This window comes from Pyrus communis, chromosome 11 (genome assembly GCF_041283825.1).
Source record: "Pyrus communis isolate YQ-2024b chromosome 11, ASM4128382v1, whole genome shotgun sequence".
Lineage (NCBI taxonomy): Eukaryota > Viridiplantae > Streptophyta > Magnoliopsida > Rosales > Rosaceae > Pyrus > Pyrus communis.
The window spans coordinates 32,756,881-32,776,003 of NC_142575.1; the positions used below are offsets into that span (position 1 = coordinate 32,756,881).

The following is a 19,123-nucleotide window of genomic DNA, read 5'->3' on the forward strand; positions in this document are numbered from 1 at the left end:
ACAGGTGAGTTGCATGTTAGATATACATTTTCATTTGAACATCACAAGGAAAATATGCATTAGGAAAATCTAACATTCAAAGCATGTATGTGGAAATTCATAAGTAATTGGTAAAATTGTATAGGATTGTTAGTGGTGATGACGAAACTCTAGTGTTTAAACTATTTTCCAAAACTTTTTTCTTTTGCTTTCTTTACTTTGTTGATCTATTTAATTGTTTTTATTTTAAATTCGTTTTTATTATTTTAAATTCCAAAATCAACCTTTTTGAAACTTTGTTCTTAATAATTAGCTAAGGATTGGTTTAAATACAAATTATTCATTCAATTCATATGGAAAACGATCTTGCTTAAGCTACTACACTATGATAACCTTATATTCTTACAAGTATTTTTAAATGTTTTTATCCTACTTTTGCAGGTAAAAATTCTATTATCAGTCTTATAATCACTTGGATTATTCAACTATTAATAATCTAGTGTTATTTGGGGCGCTGCACTATACACAGTTACACACACTACTTGCATATGTGAATATATCTGATATATGCACGCAATCAGGCTCAACGTCTCGCCGTCCTATCAAATTTCGCCTGCGTGCACACATAGGCAGGCAGACTGCAGTGCAGAGGGAGATTCATGATTCCGTGGTCGCATAACATCTACGATTTGTGGTCGTAGGCTTGACGTTGTGGGGCGCCACCAACTGGCCAATCAAATTCAATACCAAAAACAGCATTCAATTCAATCCCGTGTGTTGTGATCACCTGCATATACATATATATATATATATATATATATATATGTCATTACTCTTTTCATCTATCAATATTTCATGTTGTTATATATGGTTTAATAAAGGGATGTGATATCCACACACTTTATTTTATTTCTCACATACCTTTTTAATTTTCGGCCGTCGCATTCGATGAATTGAAGAAAATCAATGAACAAAAATTATAAAAAATATGTGAGAAGTAAAACAAGATGTGTAGATAGCACATCCCTTAATAAAAAAAGAAATGAATAAAAAAATGGTCGCTAGAGGATGATGAAGATATGGGAGTGGAAAAATGCTCGAATTTGAAGGACAAACTGATTAGACCTGGTCCTGTCCAGTTGCATTGCATTGCTGGGCATCTTCCCAAGATAACCACAAAGACAAAAGCTTTTTGTGTGTGATCATATAATATATAAATATGTTACCAGTGAAGAGACTACAGACAATGCAAGTTGCTGTCCTTCCTTCTTTTCCCCCAACAACTCTATATTCTAGTATTAATAACGGAGTATGATTTTCTTCTTTTTTGTTCTTATTTTTTTTCATTCCCTCGTATCGTATATTGTTTTTTATTTTTATAAAAAAAATTAATATAAAATGTTGACGTAATTTAATCGTAACCATTCAAATAGTAAAGGAAGAAAAGAAATAAAGATTAAGAGGGAAGAAAATCATTCTTCATCGATAACATTGTCAATGCCCGAACAGAACCATATAATACACAGTAGATAATACTTGCATCTTTTTATGTGGCTAATGCACATATCCTCAATTTGTGAATGACATATTTTGTTTGAATAAACCTAATAATTGAAACTGTTCGATTTATTAATCTTTATTTGAAGATCATTCTTTCAAAAATCATTCACACTGAGGAAGGTTTGCGGGTTGAGGAAATATTTGTGCCAAGTGAAATTACACATGTCAATTCATAAATCCAGGCAGGGTTGGGCAGAGGAGATCTTAGCATAGCAGATCCGCACTCGTATTATCCATTATAGAGCAAGTCCAAGACGCCCATACCAATACCATGCTATGTTATCCGAAATGAATTTCTGTATTTTTTTTTTTTTTTTTTTTTTAAGTTTTAAGAAAACAATAACAATGCTTTCTTTTTCTTATCCAGTTTTGGTAACATAATTTAAGGAATGTCTTTTTTTTTTTTTTTTTTTTTAGTACATTGATATTTTTACATTAAGGGGGAGTTCAACAAAGTCATGAGCAGTTTAATTTGGTATCGAATTCGTCATTCACGAGATTCGAACCTAATACCTCTCACTTTCAAGTAAAGAGAAATATCACCAGACCGTAATACTAAGTGACTTAGGGAATGCTTTTTGATCGCTCTGTTGATACAAATACAAAAGTAAAGTTATGCAAGTGCAACCCCAAATCATATATCATATCATGTAAAGTTACTTGAGATCCTCATTAGACCAGTCTTCTAAGCGAAGCTGCCTTCCTGATATTTGCCACTTCTCGCATTCCCTTTTCTAGAAAAAAGAAAACAAGATTTTCTCTGCATTGTTAGTTGTTAATGTTTATGCTTTAGAAACAAGTTAGATAATTGAAGAAGTAATCTAGTAGTGGTAGAACTTGATGTATAGTCCTGGTGGTTAAATGTACGGAAACTTTATAACCAACATACTTGTATTGTAAGCAGTTAGATTATCTAACTTCACCACCCAATACTCTAATAATTTCTCTTTTCTATGTCGGACCCGACATTTCTTGGAAAGGGAATGCCTATCCATGTTTGATCAATCCAATTAACGTCTGCCATGAGTGCCGTCGGATGCCCTACAAAAACCTACTCTTCTCATCTTCTCTGTTTATTCATTTAACTTGCTTTCGAAGTTACTCTTGTTAGACTTTCAAATGAAATGGCAGCTGGTAAATTCAATCATGAAGTTTTGTTATTATTATTATTATAATAATATCCATTAACGTTAAAAAGTGAAGAGGCTCACTATTATTTGAATTACTATGTCATGGTTTAATTTTCTAAATGTGAAATTTATAATCAAGAGACTATGTTTTCTTACATGTTAAATTCATTCAAATCAAGCACATGAATAACATTTATTTGGTAAAAGGTACAATAATTTGGGCAAGGCAAATAAAGACTTAGTAGTCAAATTATAATATCATAAAATTTTTATTTTGTAAAACAAGAAGTTAACATCTGCCTACAAATCACATTATTATTGTCTTTAACTAACATATTACCACCTACTAGACTTCCCAATTATTCTAAGAATATCATTGGATAATGCTAGGAAGACTAACTTTTAAAACTAAAATTTTAAATTATATAATATTATTAATGATTGAATTATTAATTAAAAATTAATTAACGTATTTATTTTTTATTAACGACATAATTGATAAATTTGGTCAAAAAATTTAATCTACCGAGCATTGCTCATTTGAATATCCAATGTTCTAACATGCATCAATGCGCCTGTCTTCCTTCATCCGTATCATGTATGCCAGTTGCAGTATGGCGAATGGCTATATATACTATATCACTTTTGCCTCTCACAGCGCTCATCCCTTCTCAAACTCACAATTGTTTCGGGCTTGCTGCGCAGTGGGTTGCTAAGCCAATTAATTACAAATTAATTAATGGCTACTTCCACGCCCGCCATTATTAAGCTCTGCAGCCTTCTCCTCCTTTTAGTTTTAGTTTGGGGTGTTTTCGAACAACCCAAAACTTGCGAAGGCGGTGAGTCCTTTGCTTGCAACACAAAAGATGCGGCGACCAAGGACTTGCCGTTTTGCCGTGCGACATTGCCCGTGCAAGACAGAGTGAGGGACCTTCTCGGAAGGTTGACATTGCAAGAGAAGGTTAAGCTGCTGGTGAACACTGCTCTGCCTGTCCCACGCCTTGGCATCAAGGGCTACGAGTGGTGGTCCGAGGCACTTCACGGCGTTTCCAATGTGGGCCCCGGGACTAAGTTTGGTGGGGTCTTCCCTGGTGCCACTAGCTTCCCTCAAGTCATCACAACCGCCGCTTCCTTCAATGCTTCTTTGTGGGAAGCCATCGGACGGGTGAGTTGGTTTTCTATTTTTAATACTCTTGTTTCGATTAATTTTAGTTCATTCGGTAATATTGAAAAAATCTTTGAAGAGTGTAAAAAAAGGCTTGCGCTTTTGGCTTTTGGGCTGTGTGGCAAGCAGCTTTTGGTTCTTTGAGATTTCACCAAAAAAATTAATTGACAATATAAGTTTAACTTATTTAAAATCCTATGCAAGATTATGAGATTCATTCTCAAAGCCAAAGGTCCTACCATGTTTGGTATATGCATCTGTTATTAAACCAAAATCCAGAACCCAAGATTAGCAATAAAAGAGAGTGACGAATCTCCGGGAAAGCAGTATAGTGACATCCTACATAAAACAAAACAGAGATTACAGAGTGTGTGTGAACGTATGTCACATATACGCAGAGAATTAATATTGTTCCACTTTAATTATTTTCTCATAATTATAAAATATTGAAAAGACAGATTTATGGTGCGATGTTAACTAAGATTAGCTTCATGAAAGGCAAGCAAGTTGTATAAACACAAGTTGCTTATTTATTCTTACGTCTCAACTATCAAGCTATTTACTGTAAATTCATTAACATAAAATGGAGGTTAAAATGAAAGAAAATTTGACAAGATCGTCTGATCACATGATCAGTTAAAAACACGCAAGAAAGAGGGTAACTTGTGCATTGAGGCTCATGCATGCGTGAGATCGGATAATATTTAAATGCAAACAATGCTTTTTTTTTTGTCCTAATAAAATTTTTCTCGGTTGAGATATGGGATATATTAACAAGCGGCATTACAAAGGTAGGTCAACTACTTTATACTTTTCAGATTGCCCATGCCCATGCCCATGCCATGGTGCAGAAGCTGTAAGGCATAAAATTTATGTTTCATCCAGATCGAGTACTGGTGCTGGTACTCAATTGGATGAGTAATTTTTCTCAACCTAGATCATGACAAGTATTCCAATGAAAAATCGTAACTAGCGTGCGTCTTCTAGCATGAGTAGGTATATTTATATGTATGATGTATGCATGGTGCAGGTCGTGTCAGACGAAGCAAGAGCAATGTACAACGGGGGTGTGGCTGGCCTTACGTATTGGAGCCCAAATGTGAACATACTGAGAGACCCACGGTGGGGCCGCGCACAAGAGACTCCCGGTGAAGACCCAACCGTAGTGGGTAGATATGCTGCCAGCTACGTTAGGGGGTTGCAGGGAGATGACGGTAACCGGTTGAAGGTGGCGGCTTGTTGTAAGCACTTCACCGCTTATGACCTCGACAACTGGAACGGAGTTGATCGTTTTCACTTTAATGCTAGGGTAAGTACGAACGCAATTGCTAACAACATCGCATATGCATTTATGGAGTATTCGTATGTACTTAAAGCTTCTTTAACGGGATAAATACTTATAATGAAATTGGTGCATGCGTTCGTTTTTCTTCTTCACGTAATGAGAAAAATAGAGTGAAAACTTATTATAGTTGACTGTTCTCCTTAAATGACGGCCCATTGTTTAGTTAAAGTATTTCATACTTAACTCTAGCATGTTTAATTGAAGTAATACTTAACTCTAGCATGTTTAATTGAAGTTATTTGGTAATATAATAATTTAGGGTAGCAGTTATATGTGTGTGTGTATATTTTTATCTATATGACTCACATGTCATCACTAAGTTGGTGATCCACTCTTGGAAATTTATGGCCATGCGCATGTGACTACGAAATGAGACTTGGGAGTCTGCTACCACCCTGCACCTGCAGCCACTTTTAATACTTATTAACTGCCCAACGACCCGATCCCATTATGAGGAGAAGACAGACTCTCATAGCATACATAAAACGCTATTGTGGTATTCTCACGTCAATCATACAACATATGTCACATGCATGTAAGTTTTTCAGTATAAGACGTTGTGTGATAAGCAATCACCTCAAAAGTTACTCTCCACCACCATTGCACTTCTATCCTCCCAAAGTATCTTTCTCAAGTTTATGTTTTAACTCTGTCTTTTAGATTTGATTTGGTTCACTGTAGCCTGTATTATATATTATCAAACTGTCGGACAGTATTATATTATACTGCTGGTGGATTTGTGCACAATTTCCGCTGAAGCAATTAGGGCATATGTGTTGCACTGCATATGAGTAATGCTGCAAGCATTACATTTTGATTACTATATACATATTTAGTTTAGAAGGATTATCCTTTCATGTATGCTGCACTTTGTAGAAATTGTCATCACGTGCGGGTGAAACACTATTGTCGAGTGCATGTTTGGGTTGCACTGCATGTTTGAAATTGGACAATGCATTGCATTTGGAATTGGCAGGTGAGCAAGCAGGACATGGAGGACACATTCGATGTGCCTTTCAGGATGTGCGTCAAGGAAGGAAAGGTGGCTAGTGTCATGTGTTCTTACAATCAGGTCAATGGTGTCCCAACCTGTGCCGACCCTAATCTCCTCAAAAAAACTGTACGCGGCGCATGGCGCCTCGACGGGTAATTAATCGCCATTACTTAACTAATTAACTAAGCACCATCATGCCATTTTGATTTAATCGAAATATTCCGTGGCAGCTACATTGTGTCTGATTGCGACTCAGTGGGGGTGTTCTATAATAGCCAACACTACACCTCAACGCCGGAAGAAGCCGCTGCCGATGCCATTAAAGCAGGTTTGGATTTAGACTGTGGGCCATTCCTGGCCGTGCACTCGGAGGAAGCAGTGAACAAGGGGTTGTTGAAGGAGGTTGACATCAACAATGCATTGGTGAATACTGTGACAGTCCAAATGAGACTCGGGATGTTTGATGGAGACCGCGGGTTCTATGCCAGATTGGGCCCCAAAGACGTATGCAGCCCACCTCATCAGGATCTTGCCCTTGAGGCCGCCGAGCAAGGCATCGTCCTCCTCAAGAATCACGGGCCATCGCTCCCTTTGTCCACCCATCGTCACCGCACTGTTGCTGTCATCGGCCCCAATTCTGATGTTACTCTCACTATGATTGGCAACTATGCCGGTAGGCATTGCACTAACAGAAAGGGGAATAATAAATAAAAACATGCGACCATGTCACTTGTCCCATTATACGATATCTTAACGTGTAATACAATACTTAAATTTTCTGAATTGTTACAATTTGATTACTGCTAGGTGTGGCATGTGGATACACTACGCCCCTGCAAGGGCTTGGGAATTTTGCAAGGACAATTCACCAGGCGGGTTGTGCGGACGTCGCTTGTGCCAACGACACGCTATTCGAAGCAGCCATCGACGCATCCCGGAAAGCGGATGCGAGTGTTCTGGTGATGGGGCTTGATCAGTCCATTGAGGCTGAATTCAGAGACCGAGCTGGGCTGCTTTTACCAGGACGACAGCAAGACCTCATATCAAAGGTCGCTGCAGCATCCAAAGGCCCAACTATTCTGGTATTGATGTCTGGTGGCTCAATTGACGTATCTTTTGCTAACAATGACCCGCGCATCGCTGGAATTGTATGGGCCGGCTACCCGGGCCAAGCTGGTGGAGCAGCCATTGCTCGTGTTTTGTTTGGAGTCACAAACCCAGGTCCAGCCACTAGCCTTTGAATATTTCTCTTTTGTTTTCGACTTCGGAACTGTTATCAACAGTCCAAAAAGATCATCATTCATTTCCTAATGTACGCTTGTCAATCCAAATCTCAGGAGGAAAGCTTCCTATGACGTGGTACCCAGAGGAGTATCTTAACAATTTGGCAATGACATCGATGGACATGAGGTCAAGCCCATCAAAAGGGTACCCGGGAAGAACCTATAGATTCTACAGAGGGCCAGTGGTGTACCCATTTGGGCACGGATTGAGCTACACCAAATTTGTTCTTAGCATAGCAGCCGGCACCGCACCCACTGTGGTTGGAATCCAGCTTGATGGCCGGCATCGCGCCTCTCAAAACACAACCGCAACCATTGATTCGGACAATGTCAAGGCGATCCGAGTAACGCATGCAAAGTGCAACAGGGTTTCAGTGGGTTTTGACGTTGACGTGAGAAATGTGGGTAACAGAGACGGGTCTCACGCTTTGCTAGTGTTCTCTACCCCTCCAGCACAGGACTGGGCACCTCACAAGCAGCTAGTTACCTTTGAGAAAGTGTATGTTCCGGCCAGGGCTCAACGGCGGGTGCGAATCAACATTCATGTGTGCAAGTCCCTTAGCGTGGTGGACAGGTTTGGAATTCGAAGAATTCCAATGGGACAACACAATCTTCACATCGGTGACCTCATGCACTCTATCTCCCTCAAACCAGCCAGTTCATTAGGGTTAGGGGTCATCAAATCTTAATTGCAAACGCAACCATTCTTTGCGACGCAGAAGCATGCGCGTGCATACACAACTTATAAGAGGAGAAGAAAGCAATCCGGATACATGTATGTTATTTTTGGTTGGTTACCAATCTTGATATATGTTTCAAGTTGATTGATCATTGTACAATGATTCGTGATGCAAATGTACTTAATTTTTAAACTGGAAATTGATTCATGGATTAAGCAAGTAAATGTAAAATTAAGTCTCCTAGTTACTTGATATAACATGGATTTGGAGAGTGTATAATCTTGTCCTTCTCTCGTCATTTGATTATTATAAGGATAACATCTTACCGTACTTAATGGTTGGTATTAAGAGAAAATTGTGAGTTGGTTGATTTTTGACAACATCATCCTTTGTTCATTAGACTTAAAAAAAAAAAAAAAAAAAAATCAAAATCAAAATCAAAAGGTATCATTGTAGTTCAAAATTTTCAAAAAAGTTCTATTACAAAGTTCATCAAAATTATATTTACGTAAGTGAGAGATTTTGGATAGTTTTTTTCGCTAACTATATAGTTGACTCACCAATACATGCAAATGCATATTGCAAAATTCTAAACTCGAGCAGCATTATAGCCTAACCATCACCCGCGCGCACAAGCCCCCCCTGCATGTTCTTGCTACGTTCATGTAGGGTGATCAGGCTTGGGCAAACACATCCGTTTTAAGAAGGGCAATTTAAAGGTCATCAATCATGCGAAATTTGTATGTGTACATAGAACATGAGGTTATACATTTTGTGTTATGATATATGTGCAAAACAATGTTGATTTTGTAGAAATTATACATTTTGTGTTATGATATATCTGCAAAACAATGTTGGTTTTGTGGAAATTATCAGAAAGATGGGCTAAAGATTCACTTCTAATAACACCGATATTGTCCCTAACTTGGTAATTACCACGTGGAGCCAAGGAGACTCATCCTGCATGCAAGGTCAAGGGACCCACCATCATCGCACGGGGCCAAGGGGACCCACCCATCCCATGACAGGAGATCCACACATCAGCAACAACGTGGAGTCAAGGAGACTCACCCTACATGCGGGACCAAGGGCACCATCATAGCGCGGGGCCAAGGTGACCTACGCATCACATGGCAGTACTGGCCCGCTCCCTAGCTCTGATACCAAGTAGAAATTATCAAAGAAACGGGCCCAAGGCCCACTTCCAACAACACCAATATTGTCCCTAACTTGGTAATTACCACCTGCACAATCAATCAAGTGTAAGGTTTTACCACAAAAAACCTCGATGTTACTTAGAGTGGAGTAATTCTATTTAAATTGCTTTTCTCGTTTCCCTCTAGCCGATGTGGGATTCAACATATTTGTCCGACTATGAGAAATATATTTCTTAATACCCTTCGACATATATTATGACACTAAAAAATCTTTGGTCGAAGCAAAGCTCGGGGGTTTTCTCCGAAATGAGAGTGCTTCTGTGAGACCTTCAATTTCTAGCATCTCCGGTGGCACCGTGTCACATCCCCGCCAGGGGCGGATCACTTCCCGAGCCCGCTCCACCACCGTAGCACGATATTGTTTGCTTTGGGTTTACCATTCCCTCACGGTTTTGTTTTTGGGAACTCATGAGCAACTTCCCAGTGGGTCACCTATCATGGGATTGCTCTAGCCCCCTTCTCGCTTAACTTCGGAGTTCCGACAGAACCCGAAGCCAGTGAGCTCCCAAAAGGCCTCGTGCTAGGTAGGAATGAGAATATACATATAAGGATCACTCCCCTGGGTGATGTGGGATGTCACACACCGGCCCTAGCTTCAGCTGGGGTCGGTTGCTGTGTCCTTTTCTCCCTTTTCTCCTTCTTCTCTCCCCACAATTCGAGTTTTCCTATTTCTCCAAATCTGTGGGTTTTCCTCTTCCTGGTTCTTCCTTGCTTCGTTTTTCAGCATGTCTTCTATGGAGTTCGTGTCTAGAGTTCCAGCACTTTCATCGACTCGGGTGTTTTCAACACCACCACGTTCTCTTCTGTGTCTGCCGTTTTCGGCAGTGTTGCTCGGGAATATTTTTGAGCTTCAATATGGTGATTGGCTTATGTCGCTTGGATGTCGTACCTCTTGCTTATGGTTGTGCACATGAGGAGGCAGTGAAGGAGATGATTGGCGGCGGTCAGAGAATTGGCTGGTTGGAAGTTCCTTAAATCGACGATGGAGAAGGCAGTGGGTGCTTCTCGGATGTTCTCTTATTTTGAGCTTTTGGGCTCATTTTCTGTTTCTATTGTTTTTTCTTTCTGTTTAGACCTTTTTGGTTGTGTATAGATGTTGTTGGGCCTATGTATGTATGTAAGTTTGTGTATTAGTGTGTTTGGTTGGAATAAAATTTTCTCTTTGACCAAAAAAAAAAGAAAAAAAACATCTGGTCGATGGCCTCTATGAATAGAAACAAATGAAGCTACAGGTTATAGCTACCATCTACAAATATAAGAATGCCATTTTTTGAAACTGTATAGCATATCCTCCTGTATGGAAAATCTAAAGGATTTCGTGATCATGATCGTTCATTATATATTGTGTCGTCAGAAATTATTTAAAATTTAAAATAAATAATATCTAATAAAAACTGACTGTTTAATATACGATAAACGATCATAATCACGGAATTTTCTGAATCCCAAGAAAAGGATCGGCGAGAATACTTTTCTCTTCCATATCACGTTTCATCTGAATTCTCACATGAGCTGTAAGCCTGTAACTTGGAAACCAGAAAACTGAAAATTTAGTTATAATATATAAAGTGTGTACATTTCCAAATAGGTATCTAGGTAGCTAGAAGTTGGCTTACTATGTAGACCAACTCATCAAAGTGATCCTGCTCCCGCCACTGCGGACAATCATATGTTGCATGTGCTCCTAGCTGATGCCTGATGATGTGCATAATTACGCACAAAGCCCTCTGCGCTGACTGATGACTGATGACTGATGACTAGGCAGCAAATACATGTGCAATATCTCAGCAGGCCAAGACAAAAACAAACCGTAACAGCTGGTGTGGCAATGGATCTCCTTCACACACACACACAGAGGAAGATTTTAAGGAAATGGATTCCTATTTTTCAAAAAAAAAAAAAAATGAAAATATCATTTTAATCGTTAGATTTAATTTTAATAAAATCTTGTGGTTGAGATTCTGTAGCCTGTGATTTAATGTCAGCTATAGAATTTCATTAAAGTCAAATTTAATGATCAAAAGAGTGTTCCCATTTTTTTTTGAAAAATAGGAATCCCTTTCTTTAAAGGGTCTGTGTGTGTATATATATATATTGTGTATGGAGTAAGATTTTTTCTTTTCCAAATCTCTATTCATTTTCTTTCCTTCTCTCTCATTTTTCTCTTTTTATAAAAAGTCAATATAAAATATTAACGTGATTTAATCGTAAGTGTTTAAATAGAATAGGACTAGAAGAGGGGTAAAATGAAAGAGGAGAGATTCCTAATTCGTTGTGTGTATATATCATGGACATAATGAGGGAGGAGAGGACCCAACCATTTACCAAATTACCAATACCACATCCACATCCAACATCGAAATTCCAAACAAACAGAGCCCAAGTATATGCATGTATATCTAATCATATGATGATGAGAGAAAAAAGACCCCACATAATTCCCACATAGAGAGAGAGAGAGAGAGAGAGGAACAAGTCCTTAATTCAATATTGTTTTTTTGTTTTGTTTCCGTTGCCTTGTTTTTTGGGGGTTAAAGATTTAATCAGTTTACAGTTTCAGGGACTCATATATACTTGCACCTCTCAAACTCCTTGGCATTGCAACAACAATGTACACTAAAAGCATAGCAGTTAATGTAGGGTGGATTGTCTCGATGGTTAAAGTTTTTTTGTTTATCTCCTTGTGTCTTAGATTTAAACCTTCTACTCTTAACATAAGATTAGTGTATACAATTACAAAAGGGGTGTGATATCCACACATCCTATTTTACTTCTCACACACCCTTCTAATTTTCAGCTGTCGGATCGGATGAATTGAAGAATATCAACAAATATAAATTAACAAGAGGTGTGTGAGGAGTAATTTGAGGTATGTGGATAACACATCCCTTACAAAAAATCGCAATAGGGTGCTTGAAGCACAAGCCATCATAAGGCTTCTAGCATTTTGCATACTACTATTTACGAAGTGAACTTCTTATCTTCCAACTTGTTGCTGAATATGGCTAGGTCTGACCATTTTTGGAATATAAAGTGAAATTCGTTGAAAGTATAATAGAATGAAGCTCATGAGTTTTAATGCCTTTGTTGTTTTTCAAGATTTGGCGGCAATGCCCTTGTTATTCGAAATCGCTATAGTATTCTTGTTATTACAGGGGATAGAGAACTTGGGTTTTAATAATACTCTAACCAATGGCAAATTTAAGATTCGAACTTTGGGACTTTTTATTGTTAAAGGTTCAAGTTTTTTATATAGAAACAAAACGTAAAGTGTGTAAAACAACTTCGGTTAATTCACTGAGACATTTTATGAAACACTAGTTAGGGGGTATTCTATTATCAGGTGAATCATGTTGCGCACATATTATTAGACATCAACATCTACCAAATCTATCTGATGAGTGGTATTGAGAGCACTTGTGGCGCAGTGAGAAACGAGGGTAGCATGATTGACAAGTGTCAAATTTAAAAGTATACATAGAAATCAAACAGTATTATGGAGTCCAAATATAGAGTAAACTTTGAATTTGGTTGATAATAATATGAATAATCTCCATCGCAACTCCAAGATCGTCCTTTACAAAGGAGTGAAACCCTAATTCTAGTAGTAATTAGAAATCTAATAATAAAGAAAACATAATAGAAAATCATATTAACTAGAAAATAAACTTTGAGCTTTTCCTTCTCCCTTTCTTGAACTTTCATATACTTCGTCCCTCAAATTCTCAACCCACAACAATATTAAGATTTGTTAATCTCTCTGTTCACTTTAATTTTTTTACTAAATTTTTAAATTTTTATATATTTTGCTCTCCAAATTCCCAATCCATGCTTCTTATTTTGTTTAGAAAATACACAATCAATTATATATTGACCTGGTGTGATGCTAAAGAGACCGGTTGCTTGAGCCATACTTTGAGACTACATGATGATTAGCGGTTAATGATTGGACTACTTCTTTAAATCATTAAAAAATGAATTCAATCATCAATCATCACATTATGTGGTCTACAAAATATAGTCTCCCTACTTGGCTTTTCCCTTCAGAAGTTAATTTCAAGTTTTCAACATAGAAAAAAAAAACATTTATTGCCTCAAAAAGTTTGATCTCACAACTCCAAGCATGAAATATATTCTCTCGTAAATACTATCCATTTTTTTTTGACATTTATGTGAGGCCCCCTACCTAAAATTCTAGCTCCACTACTGCTCTAAAGGACATTCACATGCGTTTTTCCCGAATTTCAAGTGGTCTTGAGAACACCTTAATCCCAATGTTCATCTGCGCTTACTCAAACTGTTGAAGGCCAAGCTCTTGTTGATAGAATGCAATAAGTCTTAACTAAGGGAATTTGGTGTTTTAAAGGGCATCCTTGATGTTGTTTGGGTGCGTGCTTCATTTCATGCATGGAAAATTCATATATCTGTATTCGATATCTAAAGATGGCCGACGTCTGAATTTTAGATATTACATTCCACCATGTGTGTCTTGGGAGGTTGATTGTTGCGGATATTAACTTGTGTTTGGCAATCTTCTATACAAATTAAAGTAATTGGATACATTCTCTTCCTCCATAAGTTCGTTTAACTTGGTTGTGAGATTTTTCTGATTCTATGTGTCCTACAAGCTTTTCTTTGTAATTTCTTATGTATATTAAAAATACAAAAGTTATATATACATGTGACTTTGGAAGGAATTTGTATTCTTTAAGTTGAGTAATATTTAAAGGACGACTAATTAGCTTTTGCAAAGGCTGATGGATGCAGTGGGGCGGGGTGGGGTGGGCTCAATCGAAAGAAATTCCAAAGGCAAGTCTTTTGATCCATAACCACTTCTGCACATGTTGTTTGTTCCCAGTTATTGGATCAAGCTTTTAGCTTTTCTCATTCTACCATCCTTTTATCTAATTATTAAGCATAATTTCAACCATTTGTGCCATAATCTATATGTTTTGTTTCGGGATCTAATCACCTACTATCGCAACCGTGGAAAGCTAACCAAATTTTGAAATGGATTTTTATCACATTTGATTCATGAAATTGGACAAATTATGGAATTATCAAATTGATTGCATGACCCATATTCATGGACTAAATTGATGAATTTTATATTTCAAAGATCGTTTTAACTGCAATGCCTTATTTCAAAAATCAGGCATGATAACAACCCTTTTAGAATTAATTTAAAATTTTATGTTATGATCTTTATCAGCTAATATACAAAAATGTTCAGTTTGTCACACGTTCTTACGATGGAGTTGACTTTTTTTTTCTAATTTCACTACGTTGTTCAAAGATACCGATGGACCATTTCACAGGAAGGCACCGTCAAAGCATAGAATCGTCAAAAATGAAACGAAAATTGCAGAAAATGAAAAGAAACTTGAGTTTTGCCTCGACTGTAGCAGTGAGTGCAACTTAATTAAATATGAGACCAGACTAAAAGTTAAAATTGAAAATTTTGAGGTGCCCTCCACCTCCAATTCCAATGTCAGGTTTTTTTGGTTTACATCTCTCCAATGACATTTCTTGAACTAGCTAATTATTAAGTTTGTTGCTTTTTTTGGTTTTTAGAAAATCCCTCGACGATATGAGGGGAATTTTATTGATATCGAAAAAAAAAAGTTTGTTGCTTTAATTATGTACTACATAATTTTGTAAAACTAATTATCAATTTCCAATTCAGAAAAATGACATAGTTTAAATGCCAAATATTTTGATGTCTTAGAGTATCTCTAATAGCAATGTCAAATGTAAGTTTGAAGACTTGTGTGGCAATATCAAATTTCATTTTGTTCCAACTCATACATTTTTGTTTGGCAAATGGAGCTTTACCACAGTGATAGAAAACAATAATGCCTATGCATTTTGGTGCGAATCAGTTCTCATTGACCCTTGAGGCATATTTCACATCTCCTTTAAAGATGGTCTAAAGCTATTATTTGTCCCAAAAAAAACATCAGTTTTTTTTCTTATTCAATTAATATTTGTATGATCCACTCTTCAAAACAAATTAATCAAACTAGTTTTCATGTATGACTGGTGTATTACTAAGACTCACACAACAAAATATTTAAAAAATTAACATCAAATTTTCTCATATTTGAAAATTATCAGCACGCAATCTCTGTGCCAATCAATATTGAATTAGCATATCGATTGGGGGTTCTATACTTTTATCTACCTTAAAATTTTATGACATGACATTTTTATTTCACTTAGAATTTGACATCTTCTTTGAGATGCTAATGAGTGTTTGATAGAAGTAATAACCTGTAATTTCGGGCAATATATTAGTTTGAAAGCATTACAACAATTAATTAATCTGTATATTATAGTTAAGCTTACGTAACTATCAAGTTTTCTGGTAGCTAGCTGGCTACTTGTTAATTTTTTTCATCAAGAAAGAATACATATGTTATTTTCTTACGCATGCATCACATTGTTGAGGGATGTGTGTAGTTTAACGGCTTGGTTCATGAACCGTGCCTTAAAATATCGAAAGCACCTTTGATTGAAGTCACTAGTGTTTACATATAAACTTGGATTAATTTAAATTAATTGGAGACTTGTCAACCTATATAACCAACTCTTGTTCGTTTCAAGCGTGGTGGGTGTAAGGGAATTATAATTAGGGTTGAGATGAAAACATAGAACTCAAAAGCTGCAATATATTTAAAAGAAATAAAAATTTACATATATTAGTAAATCAGTAAGGGAATTATAATCAGAGTTGAGATGAAAACATAGAACTCAAAAGCTGCAATATATTTAAAAGAAATAAAAATTTACATATATTAGTAAATCTCGTGAGTTCAAAATTCAAATAAATGTATTGTATTTAAAATAGAAATAAAAATGGAATGGGTGACATTATTAGATAGCAACTTTTGAGCAGAGCAACAAGCAAGAGTCACACCACCACCACCACCACTGAGAGTGTCTGAGAGGATGTGTCTGAGTCTCTGAGAGAGTGTCTAAGCATTTCCAACCCAACCCACTCCAATCCCAATTAGGCTGGCTTTGTTGGCCATTTTCACTCATCAAGCGAATAAACCAAGAGAACTGGTTAACGTCGTCATAAAGCTGCACGTCTTTGCACATGGGACTGGGACGGACGGATACCTTCTTCCCACGTGAAATGTCATCCACAAGACACGTGCGTCCCTCTCTTCTGCAGCTGCACAGCACAGGGTTATATATTTAGCTTAGGGAAAGCCGAAAGCCTCTCATTGGATGAATTCACCCACTAATCTCATAGTTAATTAATTAATCATCATCACTGTAAAAAAATAATAATAATAATGCCGTCAAATTGAGCAAAGTGCAAGAAGCTTAATTATCCATGTTTAGGAGAATATTTAGGAGCTCACGTCACATATTGCCCCCTTGGACACAAACATGTCTTTGAGAATGGGATCGAGCGTTTCCAATTAATTAACTAGTACACAATTTTAATCAAGTTTCTTTGTTTAAGGATTTAATCCCTGTATTATATAAACTTTCAGTACTAAAGATTGGAAAGAGAGATCGATCCCCTACTTTTCTCCTTGCATGACGATGCTAGCTATTGCTGCTTCTCTCCCTATTCTCCCTTTTAACAAGGATTCATCTTCATCTTCTTGGAAGCACTAATTCATACAATAATTAATAGCTGAGGTGGGAATTCATTTTCTGGAAAGCAGCATATATAATGGAATTCTATACTTATATATAGTCGAATATCGAATAAGTTCCTCACCCTTACCTTTTTTCCTGCTTTCTTTACTGACTACTTAGGGGAATGTTTTAAGCCGACGGATAAGAATCTTACCTATGTATGTGCTTGGATCTATGTATCTATAAGACTTCATACGTGTTTCCACCAAGGAACAAGAGCTTGAATCTGAAGATAATGTTTTAAGCCAGTCACGAAATGTCATGTAGAAATATTAAAACGCATGACAACATATAAAAGTTTTGAAATATCGTCACTTTAATGTCCCGTTGCATGTAATTAAGTCACTCTTCTACCAAAATATACATGCAAACCAATAAATGCAAGTATTAGTGATATATATATATATATATATGTATGTATGTATGTATGTATGTATGTATGTGTACATATGCAAGTATTTGGGATCTCTCAAATAATTTTATTTGAGGGACACATTATGATGGGCATTATGTAACTTTTTAACGATCCAAATCATCTATATTTTAGTACATTATTCATGATCATCCTTGCAAAAACTTAGACAAATCCAAAACCGTTAAGCCACATTCATTTGTAGTGAAGAAAATAGATGAATTCTTCAAAGAAGCACTAAAATGGCTACCTTCTAATTAAGTGGTCAAATGATTTTGGATTTTGATGAATCTTTGCAAGAATGATTTATGAATTAAGATATGAACATTCAATAGTTAGATCGTCACTCATCATAAATTCAGTCCAACAAGATAGATATGTTATAGAGTATATAACTTCGATCATAAGGATCAATTTCTAATCACATAGCTTCATAATAATTCTATAAAGCTTTTGCATAATTTCCTTCAGAGTGAGCAGACATCTGTTACTGCATGCTGTCATTAAATTCAAAAAATCTTCATTCTAGAAACGTAAATGAGATTTTCATCTCATACGGCTCCTTCTTTATGCGCATAATGATAATAATACATGGAATAAAAAATAAATAAAATATCCTCCTTATAAACTAAAGGGGGCAGAAGTGATAGTGGGCTGGTTTGGTATTGTTATGCTTTGTAAAAAAACTGATTCTGCTGTGTTGTGAGAATAAGCTCATTTTTGCTGCTACACGTTTTCATCCAAAACTGTGAAAATAAGTTGTTTTTAAGTGTTTACCAAACACCTTTTTGAGCTCAACTTTTTTTATATATCCACTTTTTATAAAAGTACTTCAGTACCAAACAAGTACTTACAATCCACTTTGACTCATTTTTATAGTTTACAGGCTTTTGTATTACCTCTTCTCATTGAAATAGGATCCACACAAGGAAAAACGCTTGTCATTCGTTGGTTATTAGAGGCATCTCAAAAACGTTCAGGTCGAAATATGGTTTTCAAATTAAGTTCCGAATTAGTAGATGTTGCCAACGGGAGTAACGATGCTTTGGGTCATTTATCAATATCAGTAATTTCAAGTATGGTTATATGGGAAGGAATTTACCCACTAGTACAAAAAACACTTTGCGCAAACGCAGGTCCTTCGTCGCGCAAAGTCAAAAAACGTCGCGCACAAACCGTCGCGGCAAGGCAGTGACAGAAGGCTTTGCGTGACGCAAGTAACCCCATCGTCGCGCAAAGACACTTTGCGCAACGTATTTTGCGCGACTCAACATCCGTCGCGCAAGTTTCTTTGCACGACGCATGTAAAAGCTTCGTCGCGCAAAGTGTCTTTGCGCGACTCAACCTACGTCACCCAAGGATCTTGCGCGACGTATTTTGCGCGACTCAACCTACGTCACCCAAGGATCTTGCGCGACTCAACCTACGTCACTCAGGATCTTGCGCGACGTATTTTGCGCGACCCAACCTACGTCACTCAAGATCCTTGCGCGACGTAGACTATAGTCGCTCAAAGTGTCTTTGCGCAACGCATGTTCCCAAGTTGCGCAAAGATACTTTGCGCGACGCAGTCTACGTCATGCAAAGATACTTTGCGCAACTTGGGAACATACTTTGCATGACGTATTGTATGTCGCGCAAAGTGGAAATTTGGTTTTGGTAAAAAATATTACTTTCTTAATTTTTAATAATATTGTAA

General features: G+C 37.0%; 1 protein-coding gene across 1 annotated transcript; it reads left to right on the forward strand.

The window, feature by feature from the left end:
* The first annotated feature begins 3,193 nt into the window (after positions 1-3,193).
* Positions 3,194-8,412, forward strand: LOC137743436 (putative beta-D-xylosidase 2). Its single transcript, XM_068483327.2, has 6 exons — positions 3,194-3,834; positions 4,865-5,143; positions 6,156-6,325; positions 6,404-6,846; positions 6,981-7,394; positions 7,511-8,412. Exons 1-6 carry the CDS (start codon positions 3,409-3,411, stop codon positions 8,143-8,145), a joined length of 2,367 nt encoding a protein of 788 aa, XP_068339428.2. The 5' UTR covers positions 3,194-3,408; the 3' UTR covers positions 8,146-8,412.
* The last annotated feature ends 10,711 nt before the right edge of the window (positions 8,413-19,123 follow it).